This window comes from Caenorhabditis remanei, chromosome I (genome assembly GCF_010183535.1).
Source record: "Caenorhabditis remanei strain PX506 chromosome I, whole genome shotgun sequence".
In the NCBI taxonomy this organism is placed as follows: domain Eukaryota; kingdom Metazoa; phylum Nematoda; class Chromadorea; order Rhabditida; family Rhabditidae; genus Caenorhabditis; species Caenorhabditis remanei.
Window position 1 is genome coordinate 9796282 of NC_071328.1, and position 13721 is coordinate 9810002.

The 13721-nt window shown below is 38.0% G+C and overlaps 4 protein-coding genes across 4 annotated transcripts; 2 read left to right on the top strand and 2 right to left on the bottom strand.

Moving 5' to 3' along the window:
• Positions 1–76: 76 nt before the first annotated feature.
• Positions 77–9264, top strand: GCK72_002073 (uncharacterized protein; the record flags this gene model as incomplete). Its single annotated transcript, XM_003114987.2, has 15 exons — positions 77–214; positions 266–321; positions 369–657; positions 848–941; positions 994–1105; positions 1155–1362; positions 5294–5356; positions 5461–5565; positions 6591–6737; positions 7278–7562; positions 7620–7729; positions 8121–8342; positions 8424–8712; positions 8767–9093; positions 9139–9264. The coding sequence occupies 15 exons, from the start codon at positions 77–79 to the stop codon at positions 9262–9264; spliced, it is 2571 nt and encodes an 856-aa protein (XP_003115035.2).
• A 281-nt stretch (positions 9265–9545) lies between these two features.
• Positions 9546–10400, bottom strand: GCK72_002074 (uncharacterized protein; the record flags this gene model as incomplete). The annotated part of the gene is made up of 4 exons (XM_003114911.2): positions 9546–9747; positions 9795–9958; positions 10002–10322; positions 10371–10400. 4 exons carry the CDS (start codon positions 10398–10400, stop codon positions 9546–9548), a joined length of 717 nt encoding a protein of 238 aa, XP_003114959.2.
• A 177-nt stretch (positions 10401–10577) lies between these two features.
• On the bottom strand, positions 10578–12612 carry GCK72_002075 (uncharacterized protein; the record flags this gene model as incomplete). The annotated part of the gene is made up of 9 exons (XM_053723248.1): positions 10578–10823; positions 10868–11305; positions 11354–11522; positions 11614–11763; positions 11867–11951; positions 12037–12123; positions 12246–12291; positions 12339–12446; positions 12490–12612. The coding sequence occupies 9 exons, from the start codon at positions 12610–12612 to the stop codon at positions 10578–10580; spliced, it is 1452 nt and encodes a 483-aa protein (XP_053591893.1).
• Positions 12613–13302: 690 nt separating this feature from the next.
• On the top strand, positions 13303–13584 carry GCK72_002076 (uncharacterized protein; the record flags this gene model as incomplete). The annotated part of the gene is made up of 2 exons (XM_003114738.1): positions 13303–13431; positions 13480–13584. 2 exons carry the CDS (start codon positions 13303–13305, stop codon positions 13582–13584), a joined length of 234 nt encoding a protein of 77 aa, XP_003114786.1.
• Between the last annotated feature and the right edge of the window lie 137 nt (positions 13585–13721).

The window sequence follows — 13721 nt, forward strand, 5'->3', positions numbered from 1 at the left end:
TCTACTTCTTCTCACACCCCGCTGAAACTTTTCATCTAAATATCACCTTTTTTCAGTATCAGGAATGAAATGAAACATGATTCGTCTCCTTGTTCAGTTCATTCTTCTAAGTGGCTCTGTTTGCCATGGCAGACTGATTAATTCAGAAGTTGTGAAGGATGTTTCTGTCTATTTGTGCTCACATATTTCTACTTATTCACATGCGAACATGAATGTAAGATTTTGACATTACCCTATTCATGTTGACTATTAACTCAAATTCCAGTTCTTTTCTTATCCTGTCCAATTCTGTGTTACCCTTCGATCAGATAAAGGAATACGGTAGGAGCAAGTTAAGCTGTCAGTTACTGCAACTTATTCCATTTCAGAGAAGAAATCAGAGATCTCCAATCAACGACGTCTCTTCAAAGTCGTGTTTCGATCTCTTGGAGACAATTGGCAACAGCCAATTCGTGCAGATTAACATTCAAGGGATATCAGACAGAATACCGAATATCTCCAGATTTAGGAGGTTATGAGACATGTCAAACTTCAATTTCAAGGCATTTGTTCAAATTATCTCAAGGAATGAATATGGGAATAGAGAATCAGAAGAGGATTGAATTCAATTCAACGAATCAAGAGTGTCCGATTGTGAATGTTCCTACTGCATATCCAGTGAGATTTGAATTTAAGAGTTGGGAAAAGAAGTTGCTAGTTGAAGAGACAGACCTCGCAGTAACCGGTCACGGTACTGTCGCCATCAAAACCTCACTAAAAACTTCTATTTTTGTCAACTTGATGTCGTAGTTTGAACAGTTTTCTTCACTTAAAGCATAGCCACAAAATTTTTTATTAATAATTTCAGGAGTATGTGGCATGCAAATTTACTTCAAATGAATGGTATCAAATTGAATGGAAATCAACAATTCGATATGAAACATTTCGGAATGGAGAATACGGTAGGCGTTGGCTCAAATTGATTTTGACCAACTAAATCAAGTGTTATTTAAGGAACTTATTGGGCAAACGACACACAGAATTTCATAGTGAAAATGAGCGAAGAAATGAGAAGAAATGGATCAGAACATGTTTGGTTGAAACGACTTTTGAAACTTGAGTCAAGGTACAAATATCATTCCTGAATTCTGATGAAGAACCTTGTTAAATTTCAGATTAGATGGGTGTGATGCCACGAAACTATTGATTCGATTCGCCGACGACTGGACATATTCAGCCAACAGTATCAGTTTGAGTTATCGAATATTCGAAGGATCCACGAAAATTCATTCGGATCACATTGGAACTTTTGGAGTCGAAGGCTGGAAAGAAATGATTATTCCATTGAAAAGAATTCCCGGTGATCACGAAATTTGTGCACAGGTATGTTCATTTTCTTTTGTTAAGAATAAACTTTTTGCAGCTTCTGAATCCCGCGGTGTCTCGTCATTACGTGTGTTCTAAAATCGTCGATACACTCGATTGTCCATTTCTTCCGGTTTCTTCCTCTCCCAAATATTCATTTTCATTCCTCATTTTCACTTCTTGTTCCATTTTTCTGTTTTTGCATAGGTTCTAGTTCAAAAAGCAATAAAAAAAATCGAAAGTTATCCTTCTTTTTCCCATTCACAAATACATTTAAATGAACGAAACACACCGTGATGTTGATCTGAGACAACTGCTGTTTCGATAGGTGTTGGACATAAATTTTATTTTATGAGTGAGGTGACAGAATACTTTTGACATGTTTTAACTTTGCGAATAAAGAATAATTCTTCACAAAAGCCGACAGAAATTTCAACAACAAAAAATTAAGTAAACAGATGGTCCAGTGATTACTAAATTTCATCTTCACATTTGAATTTGTGAAAGAAATATTCAAAATGAAACGTCTTAATACAGGTCTTCAATAGTTGCCCTCACTAGGTAAGAGCTTCAGGGATCCAAAAAACAACGTGTTCCACGGAGAAAGTTTCTGAAGCTCCGTCACTTTTTCATAGCAATCTCTACATATAATTGCAATCATATTGTGATGTCAAGACAGATTAGCTGATCATTCTGAACAAGAACGTTTTTTGATACTCAAGGTCAGACTGTCCAGACGCCAAAATTTTGAGTGTAAGCCACCGATGTTATCTCCAAGAACGTATTTCTCTCCACTTCATATTCAAAGAAATAGTAAACTATGCTACTTGTCTCCACGGATCCATGTATCCCATCTGTCAACAGACTTCGTGATGTCTCCATTGAATTCTTGTCATTCTATGAATACTCTTCAAAAATGGAGTTGTCTCAAAGAGAGATGATTTCAGTGAGATTAAGAGATGGACAGGTAGACCTTCACAATGGAAATGACAATTAATAGTGGCGCGATGCAAATCAAAGTGTCCTTCTTCTTCTTCTTACAATAACATACCTATTCACTCTTTACATTCAAAGTTCATGGCCCATAATCAATTCGTCCTTCTCCATCTTCTTCTTCGTTTTTCTTTTTTTTTCCGAATCTTTTCTTCATTTCTTCTCTCCCAGGGTGTTTTGGGTGGATAGACGGGTGGTGGTGGTGCAAGCCCTTTAGGCCACGCGCGCCATTCGCCACGATTTATAGCCATACACATACACACACATTTTTATTGCTTTCGGACTGCAGTCCCCTCAGCGATTCGTACGCTCTCTTACCGTCTGTCGTAGCGAGTCTCTCCAGTAGGAATGCTATCTGAGAAGCGATCAGAACGACACCAGCAGTAAGGAGTAGCAGCAGCAGTAGGCCCCACACAGATTCGATGGCTCTAACCCTATAACCCCTCCCACTTCTCAACTGACTTAACTGAATATCATCGATTCGCCACACTCCACTTTTGATCTTTGCCTCGGTTGCCTAATCGGCTGATTTATCCCCTTTATCTCGAACTCGTCGTCCCTCTTTCTCTTCTTTTCTTCTACCCGACGGCGTTAATTTATGAGGTTCGGAGGCAGATAACAACAAGACTCTTTCGAATTTCCCGCGCATACTCCACTTCGAAATGGGTCGTTACCCATGTGAATCTCTCAGTATCAATTCCTTTTTTATTTTCGAATATGATGACCGTAGTAGTGTTTGTCCTTTTCACCTTTTTTCGTCGTCCTCTTCTTCTCTGTCGCCCGTCGTCAACGACATCAATAGCCACCTCCCGAACTTCTTCTTCTTTTTCTCTTCTGTCCCGTTTAGGCTATTTGCACTCGTACTAGTCATCACTATCGTCAGTTTTCATATATTTTTGTGTTGAGTTATATATTTACAACACCTAGATAGAGAGATGGTTTTTCTGTCGTGTTGACTGGAGTGACCACTCTCTTTCCATTGTGTTCAACTTTCTAACCTCTGCCATTTACCAAATCAAATGGGTCACAACGATTGTTAGCTTGATGGTATGTGATAGTTGTGAACTCTTCATTCTTCTCCATTTTTGAGGATTCCTTCATGGTTTGCGTGCCTAGATTCAATTTCAAAAAAGTGTTGGAATTTCTGTAAATACTTTTGTTATTGTCACACATGTCTATGTTCCAAACTTTTCTAAGGCACCAATTAAAAATAAGGCACCAATTAAAAAAAAATATTTTAAAACTCATAAACATAATTATTCTACTCAGTTTTACCGAAATGCTCTGGAAAAGTTGTAACTACATTTAGTTTCATTTTTACACAAATATTTTCGCAATCTTGCTGAAGAGAGATGGTTTTTTTTTCAAATGTCGGGGAATTATTTATAATCGCTGAATTCTGATATCATTAACGGGAAAATTCAAGATTGATCTGTTTCTTTTTTGCCTATCCAAAATATCTGAAAATTTGTTCCCAAACTTTCTATCACTATCTTTAACAGAAATGCCAATTTAAAATACAAACCTATTCTATTGGAAATTCTACAAAAATCTCTACAGTTTCCCTCATTGAAACCACCCATTCTCCTGTTCCAAACCCATTAATATGCCTCATTGACATTCTCGTTCGATTTCTGTTCCCGTCTTTTCGTTTGAATTCAAAAAGTTTCTCTTTTTTCTTTTTCTCCCTACATGTTCATTCATATTTGCACTTAGTACCAGTCATTCAGTGACCACAGTCACCATTCGTGGCGCCCGTCTCTTGCTCCTCCCCCAATCATTTTCATCTCTCTCTCATCTAATTTCAAACTTATTCTGTTTCATCTTCCCGTCTCTCTCTCTCTCTCATTCTAATAATTCTCCAGATGTGTTCGTATCAATTCGTTCTTCTTCTCCTTCTTCTGATACATGTGTCGTCGTATACACAACATATCGCCTATGACACGGGTTGACGTCGTGTCATAAATCTCTTAAATTTCTACAGCCAGACGTGTATCATCGATCGGTGGAGAAAATGAATGAGAATAGAAATGAGGAGACGTATTCTCTCCCTCGACGAACCTAATAAATCAAGACATTAAGAAACGAGGAGATCGCCTGTGTCCCTCCTGGTTGTGTGCTGCTGCCGTTTCATTTGAAGGTCCCCCCCCCCCACTAATTTGAAGTTGAAATATTGTCTTATTTTCTACATTTTCAAGTCATTCAACCACTCTCTACTTCAGTTTCTTAGATAGATCCACAACATTTACTTGGTTTTCCTCCAGTTCTAATCTTTCTCCCCATAATGGCCATCCCTCTTGCCCATAATTAAAGTGCCATAATACCCGTTCTATTAATTAAACTTTCACCACCAAATCCTTCGAAAATTTTGGTGTTAATCGAGAGGCGGAGTCATTGAGAGAAAGAGCACCAGCAGACAACTAGACAGTATTGTTTGTGTAGAGACGTCTTTTCCCCCTTCTCCGCCCCTTTTTTTTCTATGCTAACCGCGAAATGACTACCCACCCCATCTTTAAATTTTTTTTGGTAGAAGCTTCTTTCGGCTCAAATTCCGGAGATTCATATTCCAAAGATTGCAAAGAGTTGAGTTTTTATCAGAAAACGTTCTAATTAGAAACATGGTTTCTATCTTATCATTAACTAGAAATGCCACTGTGTCTACCATGAGAATGTCTGATTAGTTCATTATTATCTGCTCATTTTTGTAACTTCTTGTGTATTCTTACAGGTCTATCATATCATTTTTGTACTGACTGATATATCCTATTTGTGATCTGAACTGTTTATTTCATTTCTCTCAACTCTTCCAGTTTCGATCTTCTTCTTCCTTTTCTTTTCTCTTTCTTCGTATTTCTTCTTCTCAACCCTCTTTTTCCTTTCTTTTTTCGTAATTGACCCTAATTATTTCGTAACTTTTGTAGCTCCGTTGGCTCCCGCCGACTCTCCACATCTTCAGATGATGAATTCACTTGGAATTCTTCTTTTCATTCCACTCGCCACGTCCTCAATCTTCGATCAGGTCAGTCTCAAAAACCAATTTCCTGGATTGAATCTCGAGAAGAGAATGAGCTTTTTCAAGCGGACCTTTTTCATCTTCTTTTAGAAATTTAATTGTTTTTGCAGGCAGCGAAAGGGAAGTGTATTCCAATTGATATTGATCTATGCAAAGATTTACCATACAACTATACATACTTTCCAAATACAATTCTTCATAACGATCAACACACGGTAAGCCTCTTCTCTTCTTTACATTTATTTCCATATTCCATTCGGATTCTGGTCTCTCCGTGACTCTCTGATTTGCATTCCGAATTAAACGCTCCCTTTTTTCTTCTACCTAAAAATTACGAATCGATTCAAAAACTGAATCGTCGCTCTTCGTCACACACAATTTTTTGGCGTCGGTGGACGCGGGGCACTGGTGTCGGCATCTTCAAAGAGCACCATTTTTCTCGTCTCGGCGCAAATCTGCGCCCTATTGGGTGCACACGCTCTCTAGTCGCTCTCATCAGAAGTGAAATGAGACAAAGGGATGAAATGAATCGGAGGAAAAATATGGTGGTTCCGTAGGATGGTTGCGGTTGGAAAAAAGAAGAAGAAGAAGATGAACAACATTTTTTAGAAAGGAAATTACAAAGACACCTTTTTCTTGAGATGGAAATAAAACCAAAAAGGGGTCAGAAATTGAGAAATTGAGGGAAGACGTCTTCCATGAAAAATGACATCAATTTCGTCTGATCCCTTTCTCTCTTTTTTGCTGGATAGCAAGTTCAGTAATGGAGCTTATTACAGTTTGGGATAGTACGAAAATTCCATAAAACTGTTTTCAGCACCCACACCCGCATCATTCTGTTTGTACTGTCCTGTAGCGTAGGTTTTTATGGCCGAAATCTAAAAGATCTAGTCGTGATAACGGAACTGATAACATTACATGGCGGCAACTCAAAAGAGAATCGCTCCGAGACGAAATATGTTTCTAATTTTGCGCCGGGTCACAGACCTACTAACCAGCTCCAGTTTTTACGACCTCCCGTTCTTCTTCTTCTTCGTTTCTATTTTCTTTTCATCACATACACATTTGCATTTCGGAGGCGCAAAAGAGAAGGAAGAGAAAAGGAAAAGAAAGAAATGGGGTGGTCTCTAATTGCATTTTGGGACCACAACAATGTAACAGGCACAGCTTCTTCCAGAGAGAAAGAAAAACCAGAAAGAAGAGAGGGATTTGTGTATACAAAATAATATAATGGTTTCAGCTACAAACACATACGGAGCACTTCAAACCATTGATGAAAACAAAATGTCATCCACACATTCACTTCTTCATTTGCTCAGTTTTTGCTCCGATGTGTCCAATTGGAATGCCACAAGCGGTTACTAGTTGTAAATCGGTGTGCGAGCAGGTAATTGCAAAAAACAAAACGATGGAAAGATAATTATAATTCTGGTGCAAAACACAGAAATAATTTGAAAAGTAAGAAATACAGCCAATCCCATACAGGTTCATTCTCTTCACTCTGAAATCACTCAAACAGGAATAACCAGAAATCTTTCTAATCGAGATTAGAATCTTTTTGATTTCAAATTTATCAAATTGCGCCCAATTAAATTTGATATTAATGACCCATATTGTTATTTTTGTCAATTCTCTTTTAATGTGACTCGCGTGACTTCCGTTCCCACCTGTTCTTGTCCAACCAGCTGTCTTTCTTTCTTCAGCTTCCTCCAATTAGGGTGTCTCCTGCTCCGCTTACACAGACACGCATGTGCGGCTCATTACGCTTCAAACATTAAGGGCAGGTGGACATCAATCATAATAGAAAAAAGTTGACTGTCTTGTCTCTGCTTCTTCCCATAAGATTATTGTAAACAGCTGCCAGATGGGACTATTGTTTACCAACGAGATTAACACACATTTACATATCCATACCATTTTATTGCAGGTTAAAGCTGATTGCTTTTCAATTCTCGATGAATTTGGAATCGGATGGCCTGAACCACTGAATTGTGCACAGTTCCCAGATCCACCTGAATTGTGTATGAAACCAACAGAAGATGAGATAAGCGGAGGATTCTCTGCTCCACGTGTTCCATCAAAAGTCTCAAGTTCATCTTCTTCTAAACCAACTGGATGTCCAAGTGATCTTGTTGACGTGGATCCACATGATCCGAAATCTCATTGTGCATTTTCATGTCAATCAAATGTTATGTTTAGTACAGATAATAAGGTATTATATTTCAAAATACCTTTTTCTCATTAGTAATAATAATAATTATTATTATAGCGTATGGTCCGCTCATGGTCAATTTGGTTCGCTGCCGCTAATGCCGGAGTCGCTTTTTTCTCCTTTTTGACATTTGCAATCGACCGAAAAAGATTCCGTTTTCCGGAGAGGTTCGTTATTATACGAGACAGCGGATATAAGAAGAAAGGGGAAGAGAAAAAGGGAATAAGTGGGTAATAACGAGCAAGAAAATGAGTCACTTGGGGGAAACAAGCTGTTGCAATTGTGTTGGTGACACTCTCTAGACTTTCGATGGGAAACAGGGATCAGAAACCAAAAACTTTTATTCTATTTTAGTAGGTTTTGGTTATTTTGTAGTTTAAGCAGTGAAACTACAGTAGTCATCTTTTGAACGAGTAGTCGATAATCATGAAGGAAACATTAAACTATTATGGTTCACTACAGAGACTTTCTTCCTTCCGGGACTTTTAAGTTTAAACAAAAAAGAACAGAACAATTCAGACATCACTGTAGCCCATAATTTATAAACTGATATTTCAGATGTGTATTCTATCTGTCTCTATGCATCTTCCTCTCATCTCTACCGTACCTCTCTCCACTGATTATTGATGCTCCAATCCGTTCGTGTCATGCTCTTGGAAATGGCCGTTCATACCTTTCAATTGGCACTTTTGACAATTCATACTGTCTTGCCTCATTCCTTCTCAACTACTTCTTCAGCACTGCGGCCGCCCTTTGGTGGTTAATGTTCTCTTTTACGTTGTGAGTCGATTAATCCTTGAGTCATCTAATCCGTTCCTGGGAACCTCTCTTCTCACCACATGTCATTTTATTTCATTTCAGATACCTGAGCGGAGGTCGAAAGTGGGTGCCAGAAGGAATTGAAGCATGCAGCAGTTATGTGCATTTCGTTGCTTGGGGGCTCTCTTCTCTTGCAACTATAATTGTTCTCATTTTCAACAAAGTGGATGCGAGTGAGCTGACTGCTCTTTGCTCCGTTGGAAATCTCAATTCAATTGCTCTTCTCTGGTTTGTAATTGTCCCAAGAATCATTTGTATTGTCATTGGAACATGTTTCATCGTTGGAGGATTTGCCAGTATGTGCAGAGAGAGAATCAGTTTTAGAACAAGGGTGAGTTCGGTCTACAAATAATGAGTGAAGTATTCAAAATCTGCCTTTTTTCAGGGAACAGACACATCGAAACTCGAGAAACTAATGGCCAAAATGGGTTTCTTTTGTGCTCTTTTCATCCTTCCAAACGTCATCGAACTCGTTTGTCAATGCTATAAATTCATGATTTTGACGCAATGGACTCGTATGACAATCGAATGTAAGCAACAACTAGGTGCCTGTCATCGACCAACTCCACCTCAAGCTGAGATCTATATGGCTGCAGTTCTATCTAATCTAACAACTGGATTGTCTTGTCTCGTTTGGGTTCTTTCTGCAAAAACAGTCAATTCGTGGAAGAATTTCATCTTCTGTGGAATGTGTTCTTCTGCCCCAGTCAAGGTAATGATTATATCTGATGAACAGTCAACCGAATTCATTTTTCAGAACCCAATTGAGCCATCAACTCGTCCCTTACTGGAGCCACCAACTGCTCCTCCACCACAACCGCCCGTTTACATGCAGATGACAACGAATCCTCAGAATGCATGGAGACCCAGCAAAGTCGTCTGATTTCAATAGATTCTATAAAACACCTCATATTCAATTCCCATGACAATACCGATGATCTACAATATTCACTGTCTCATTTGTTTTTTTCCGCATTCGATCCATTGACAATCAACCATCCAACTCTCATTCTCCTTACTTACAAAACGGGTTATTGTTTTCTTTTCTTTGTTTGTATTTCACTGTATTTTGACAACAGTTAAGTTAATAAAACAATTTAGTAATAGTAAAGGTTTATGAATCAAAAGTGAATACAAATTATTGAAGAGAGATCAGAGCAATTCTTATTTTTGAGGTTTAACTTTTGGAGGTTTGAATGCTGCTCCTTTCATTGTTTTTCCTTTATCCTCCTTCTTTGCTTTTTTCGCTTGGAAGTTTCTCCAGCTACCTGAGCGCTCATCTCGTGATTCTTCGTAATTTTTTGCGAATTCTTCTGCTAACTTTCTTTTCTCTGCGGCCTGAGCCATAGCCTCTGTGGCACGACGTCTGAAAACAAATGTCTAGAAGTAGAATGGATACATTGAGTTACTCACTTTTCTTCGTTGGCTCTGTCTTCAAGCATCTTTCTCTTCTTCTCTCTATCTGCAAAAACCTTCGTTACAGTAATCCACAGAGATTTTTTGTATCCAGCTGGATCATCTTCTTCGATTACGTCTTCTTTTCCATCTTTTCGAAGCTTTCTTTTCTTCTCTGACATCTGAAAAAGATTTTAAAAATATACTAATTCCTTCTGAGCCTACCACAATAGCGAGTCTGGCTTTAGCCTCAGTGTAGCAATCTTTGCACCGATTCAACTCAATCGGATCCTCCATTTGCTTGATAGCCTTTTTGACGATATCGAATGCCTTATCAGCTCTTTCACGGTCATCTGGATTTTTATCGGGGTGAACAAGCAATGAAAGCTTTTTGTACTTTTTCTTCGCTGCTTCGATGTCAGTGTCAAGGTCGATTTGAAGAACTTCATATGGATTCAAATTGAGATACGTGGATCCTGGCTTGAGCAGCCTCTCAATTTGTTGCTCCGAAGTGAGAGCAGCATCTTGTTGTTCTGTGGATTTGAGCTGGAAAAATAATATCCTGGATGCAAAACTAAAAATGCTTTAACTTACATCTTGGTAGAAGGATTCGAACTGCGACATCTTTCTAAAAATGAAAATTATGAAGAATTTCCAAGAGATTTGAACATATAAATAAGGCATGTGAACTGAACACAATGTAACGATAAGATGGAAAATCAAAAATAGTAACCGGCTTTATTAAAAGTCTGACTAGAACAATATCAACTCCTAAAAAATCTATTTACATTTTGCGAATATTTACATTTCGAACTGTAATCTATCTACATGTGGTTGAATCTCTTCAATGCTAGGCTGCAACTTGAACTGTAAAACGGAACAAATAGGTAATTCGTAAGCTAGAAGATCTGATTTCTGTTCTCGAAGTTGCTCCTCCGCTTCATCAATGTAATTCTTGATAGTTGTTTTTTTGTAGTCGTTCATTTTGAGAGCAATGAGAAGAGACGCTCCAGCTACACACTTCCGATTCACTTTAGAAATCAGACCCTGCAACTTTATATAAAATTAATGGAACGAAGGTTTCACTCTACCTTTCCTATAATCTTTTCGAAATACACAAATGCAGTAGCTACCGTGTATACATCGACTTCGTTCGATTTTCCTAGTAATGCCATTTCCCGTTTCAGACTTTTCATTTTACTCAGCGTCAAGTGAATCAGAGGGTACTTGATTTCAAAATCCTCATTCATGACTTGTTTCGACCGTTCAGCTGATTCACAGTGGAGTGTACTTGCGATGAATCCTTCATGACGAATGACAGTTCTTTTACCAATACCCAACTCAGAGAAAATTGTTGGATCGTACTCTTCTACGATTTCCGACGGTTCATCAGATCGGCTCACATCTAAGTCGTACTTATCTTCGACTGATGTTCCCCTTTCATAACTCGGTTCTCTATTAACTGTCTGAGGTACTTCGATACTTTCAGCAAACAGATCCTCGGATATGTCACCATTGCGGAAACTTTCCTAAAAAAAAAAAGATTTTGCTCGATTAGGATCAAATACAAAACTAACCCTTCGATCTTTTCTTGAAATCTGGACTGGTGGTTTATCAAAAAGCGTGAAAAAGGGAGAAGGATTTCGCTTTCTTCGAGTTTGTCCTAGAATCACTTGGTCATCGGGATCCCGGAAAACGAATGGACGTAATTCTTCCGTAGACGTTTGATGACGTACCCGATCAGAACTGAAAATATATTTCTTGGTTTTAGTTATCCAATTGAAGTCAAAAATTAGTCGCACCAAAATTTAAGTGAACTAAATAAATTAATCTAAACCTTCCGAATATTGACTTTGACCGAAACTTTTTCTTATTGACGGTGGTGTTAGCGAAAATCGGTGCCAGCGGATCGACGTAATCATTGTTAGGTGATAGGTAGGAGTAGACAGCAAACGGGTGACCACTTGCAGCAGTGGAGATGTAAAACCTGAAAATGTGTTAGTGGGGAACAAGGGACCGCTAGAGGTGAGAATGATTAGTTAGTTCCCGAGGGATTGGAAAGATTGGGATAAAATCGGAGTGAAACAAACCTGTCTGCATGTGTGATAGTGCTTTTCAGTCGTTTCAAAAAACTGAATTGGTTTGAAGAGCAAGATGGAGATTCTGACCGAAACTCTAAACAAAAATGTGATATTTTTGTTAGTATAGTCAGTCAGTCAATACTCAAAACGTAAAACCTTTCAACGTCAGTTGAACATACCGACGAGTCCAATATCTTCTCGGTTCATCCCCTCTTCAAGAATCGGCGTTCGACTGTTTGTTGAAGTCATAGAATAAATCACATCATCTGAACTCATAATTTTCGCTATCCGTTTGAATATTGATGTTCTGAAAATAGAATTAACTGACTGAATAATAGCTTTTGTTACTTTTTCTGAGGTGTTTCCCGGCAATTATATAGATAGATACCATGTTGATCGCTTTCTGTATACTCGAACGGCAAATTAGATGAACTCTGAATAATGAAATACTGTATTTGCTATAAAGTTACTTTTGTCTCACCAATCTTTCACCGAGAGAAGTCGAAGTTCCAAGTGAGATGACTGATTCATTGTTCCGAACGGTTGCCGACGAGCTAGCTCCATTCGAAAACTTTTTTTCCGAAGATAACTTAGACAATAAATTAATAGATTGTATTTATGTTTTTTTATACCTTTGGTAGTCCTTTTGCTTGAAATATTCGTAGATTAGTATCCTGGTGGCTGCCATCGACACTGATGTTTGATAGAAAGTTTTGGGCAACAAGAATGTGGTAATTACTTTTCTTTTTTACCATTTAAAAACTGTTAAAATTAAGTTTGATGATTTTTTAAATCAGAGCAAAGCTTAAAAAGTCGCACAAATATACTATTTATCGGACTGGCTACGGTCGTCAATTGGGTCCGCAACTGTCGTGAACTCCGGCACAGTGTTGTGGTGTTTGCGGACCTAAGAAATTTCGAAAAAATTATTTCTTGTTTGAATCGTTTGCTTTCGTTTCTCTTCTTTTGATCGATGTATTCGGTTTTTAGGTGTTTTCTTTTCATAAATTAAAGATCTATCAAGATTTCTATTACCAATTCTAGTGATCTGATAGATTGACATGATAGGTCTTCGCAACAATTTTTTAAAGAACATCCTCAGGCAACTCGATGTTAGTCTAATTAGACAGAATAGCAATCTAAATACAATCTAGTTAGATTAGCTCGTTTTTAAAGTCTAATTAGACAGTTTTGAAGTCTAAATAGACAGTTTTAAAGTCTAATTAGACAGGCAAATCTAATTAGATTTTATGTTAGTTGGATTACACAAAATTGTAGTCTAATTAGACAAAATGATAGTCTAATTAGACTGTGGGTCAATCTAACTGGGTCGCGTTAGTCTCTAAATTTACTTGAATTAGATTAATATTGAGTTGTCTGAGTCTTCTTTCTCGAACGACTGTTTTGTTTCTGTTTCTGCCCTCATAATCTAGTTTTTCAGCAAAATGAGTAAGACGCACCCTCCAGAGCTCAAAAAGTACATGGACAAGGAAATGGATCTGAAACTCAATGGAAATCGTCAGGTGTCTGGAATCCTTCGCGGTTTCGACCCATTCATGAACATGGTCATCGACGTGAGTGATAGTAACTTTGATGGGTTTTTCGCAATGAAGTAATTTCAGGAGGCCGTCGAGTATCCAAAGAGTGGAACTCCAATCAATCTTGGAATGACCGTCATTCGCGGAAACTCTGTTGTAATCATGGAACCAAAAGAGCGTATCTCCTAAGTTACTGATCTCAGTGCCTAACATTTCACTCCTGGACAAGCTGTAACTTCATTTTGTCCGATGTTTTTATTTTTTACTTGATAAAGGATTTAAATTATGCTTTACGACTGTATATTTTTGTTTACATGGTTCAGCAT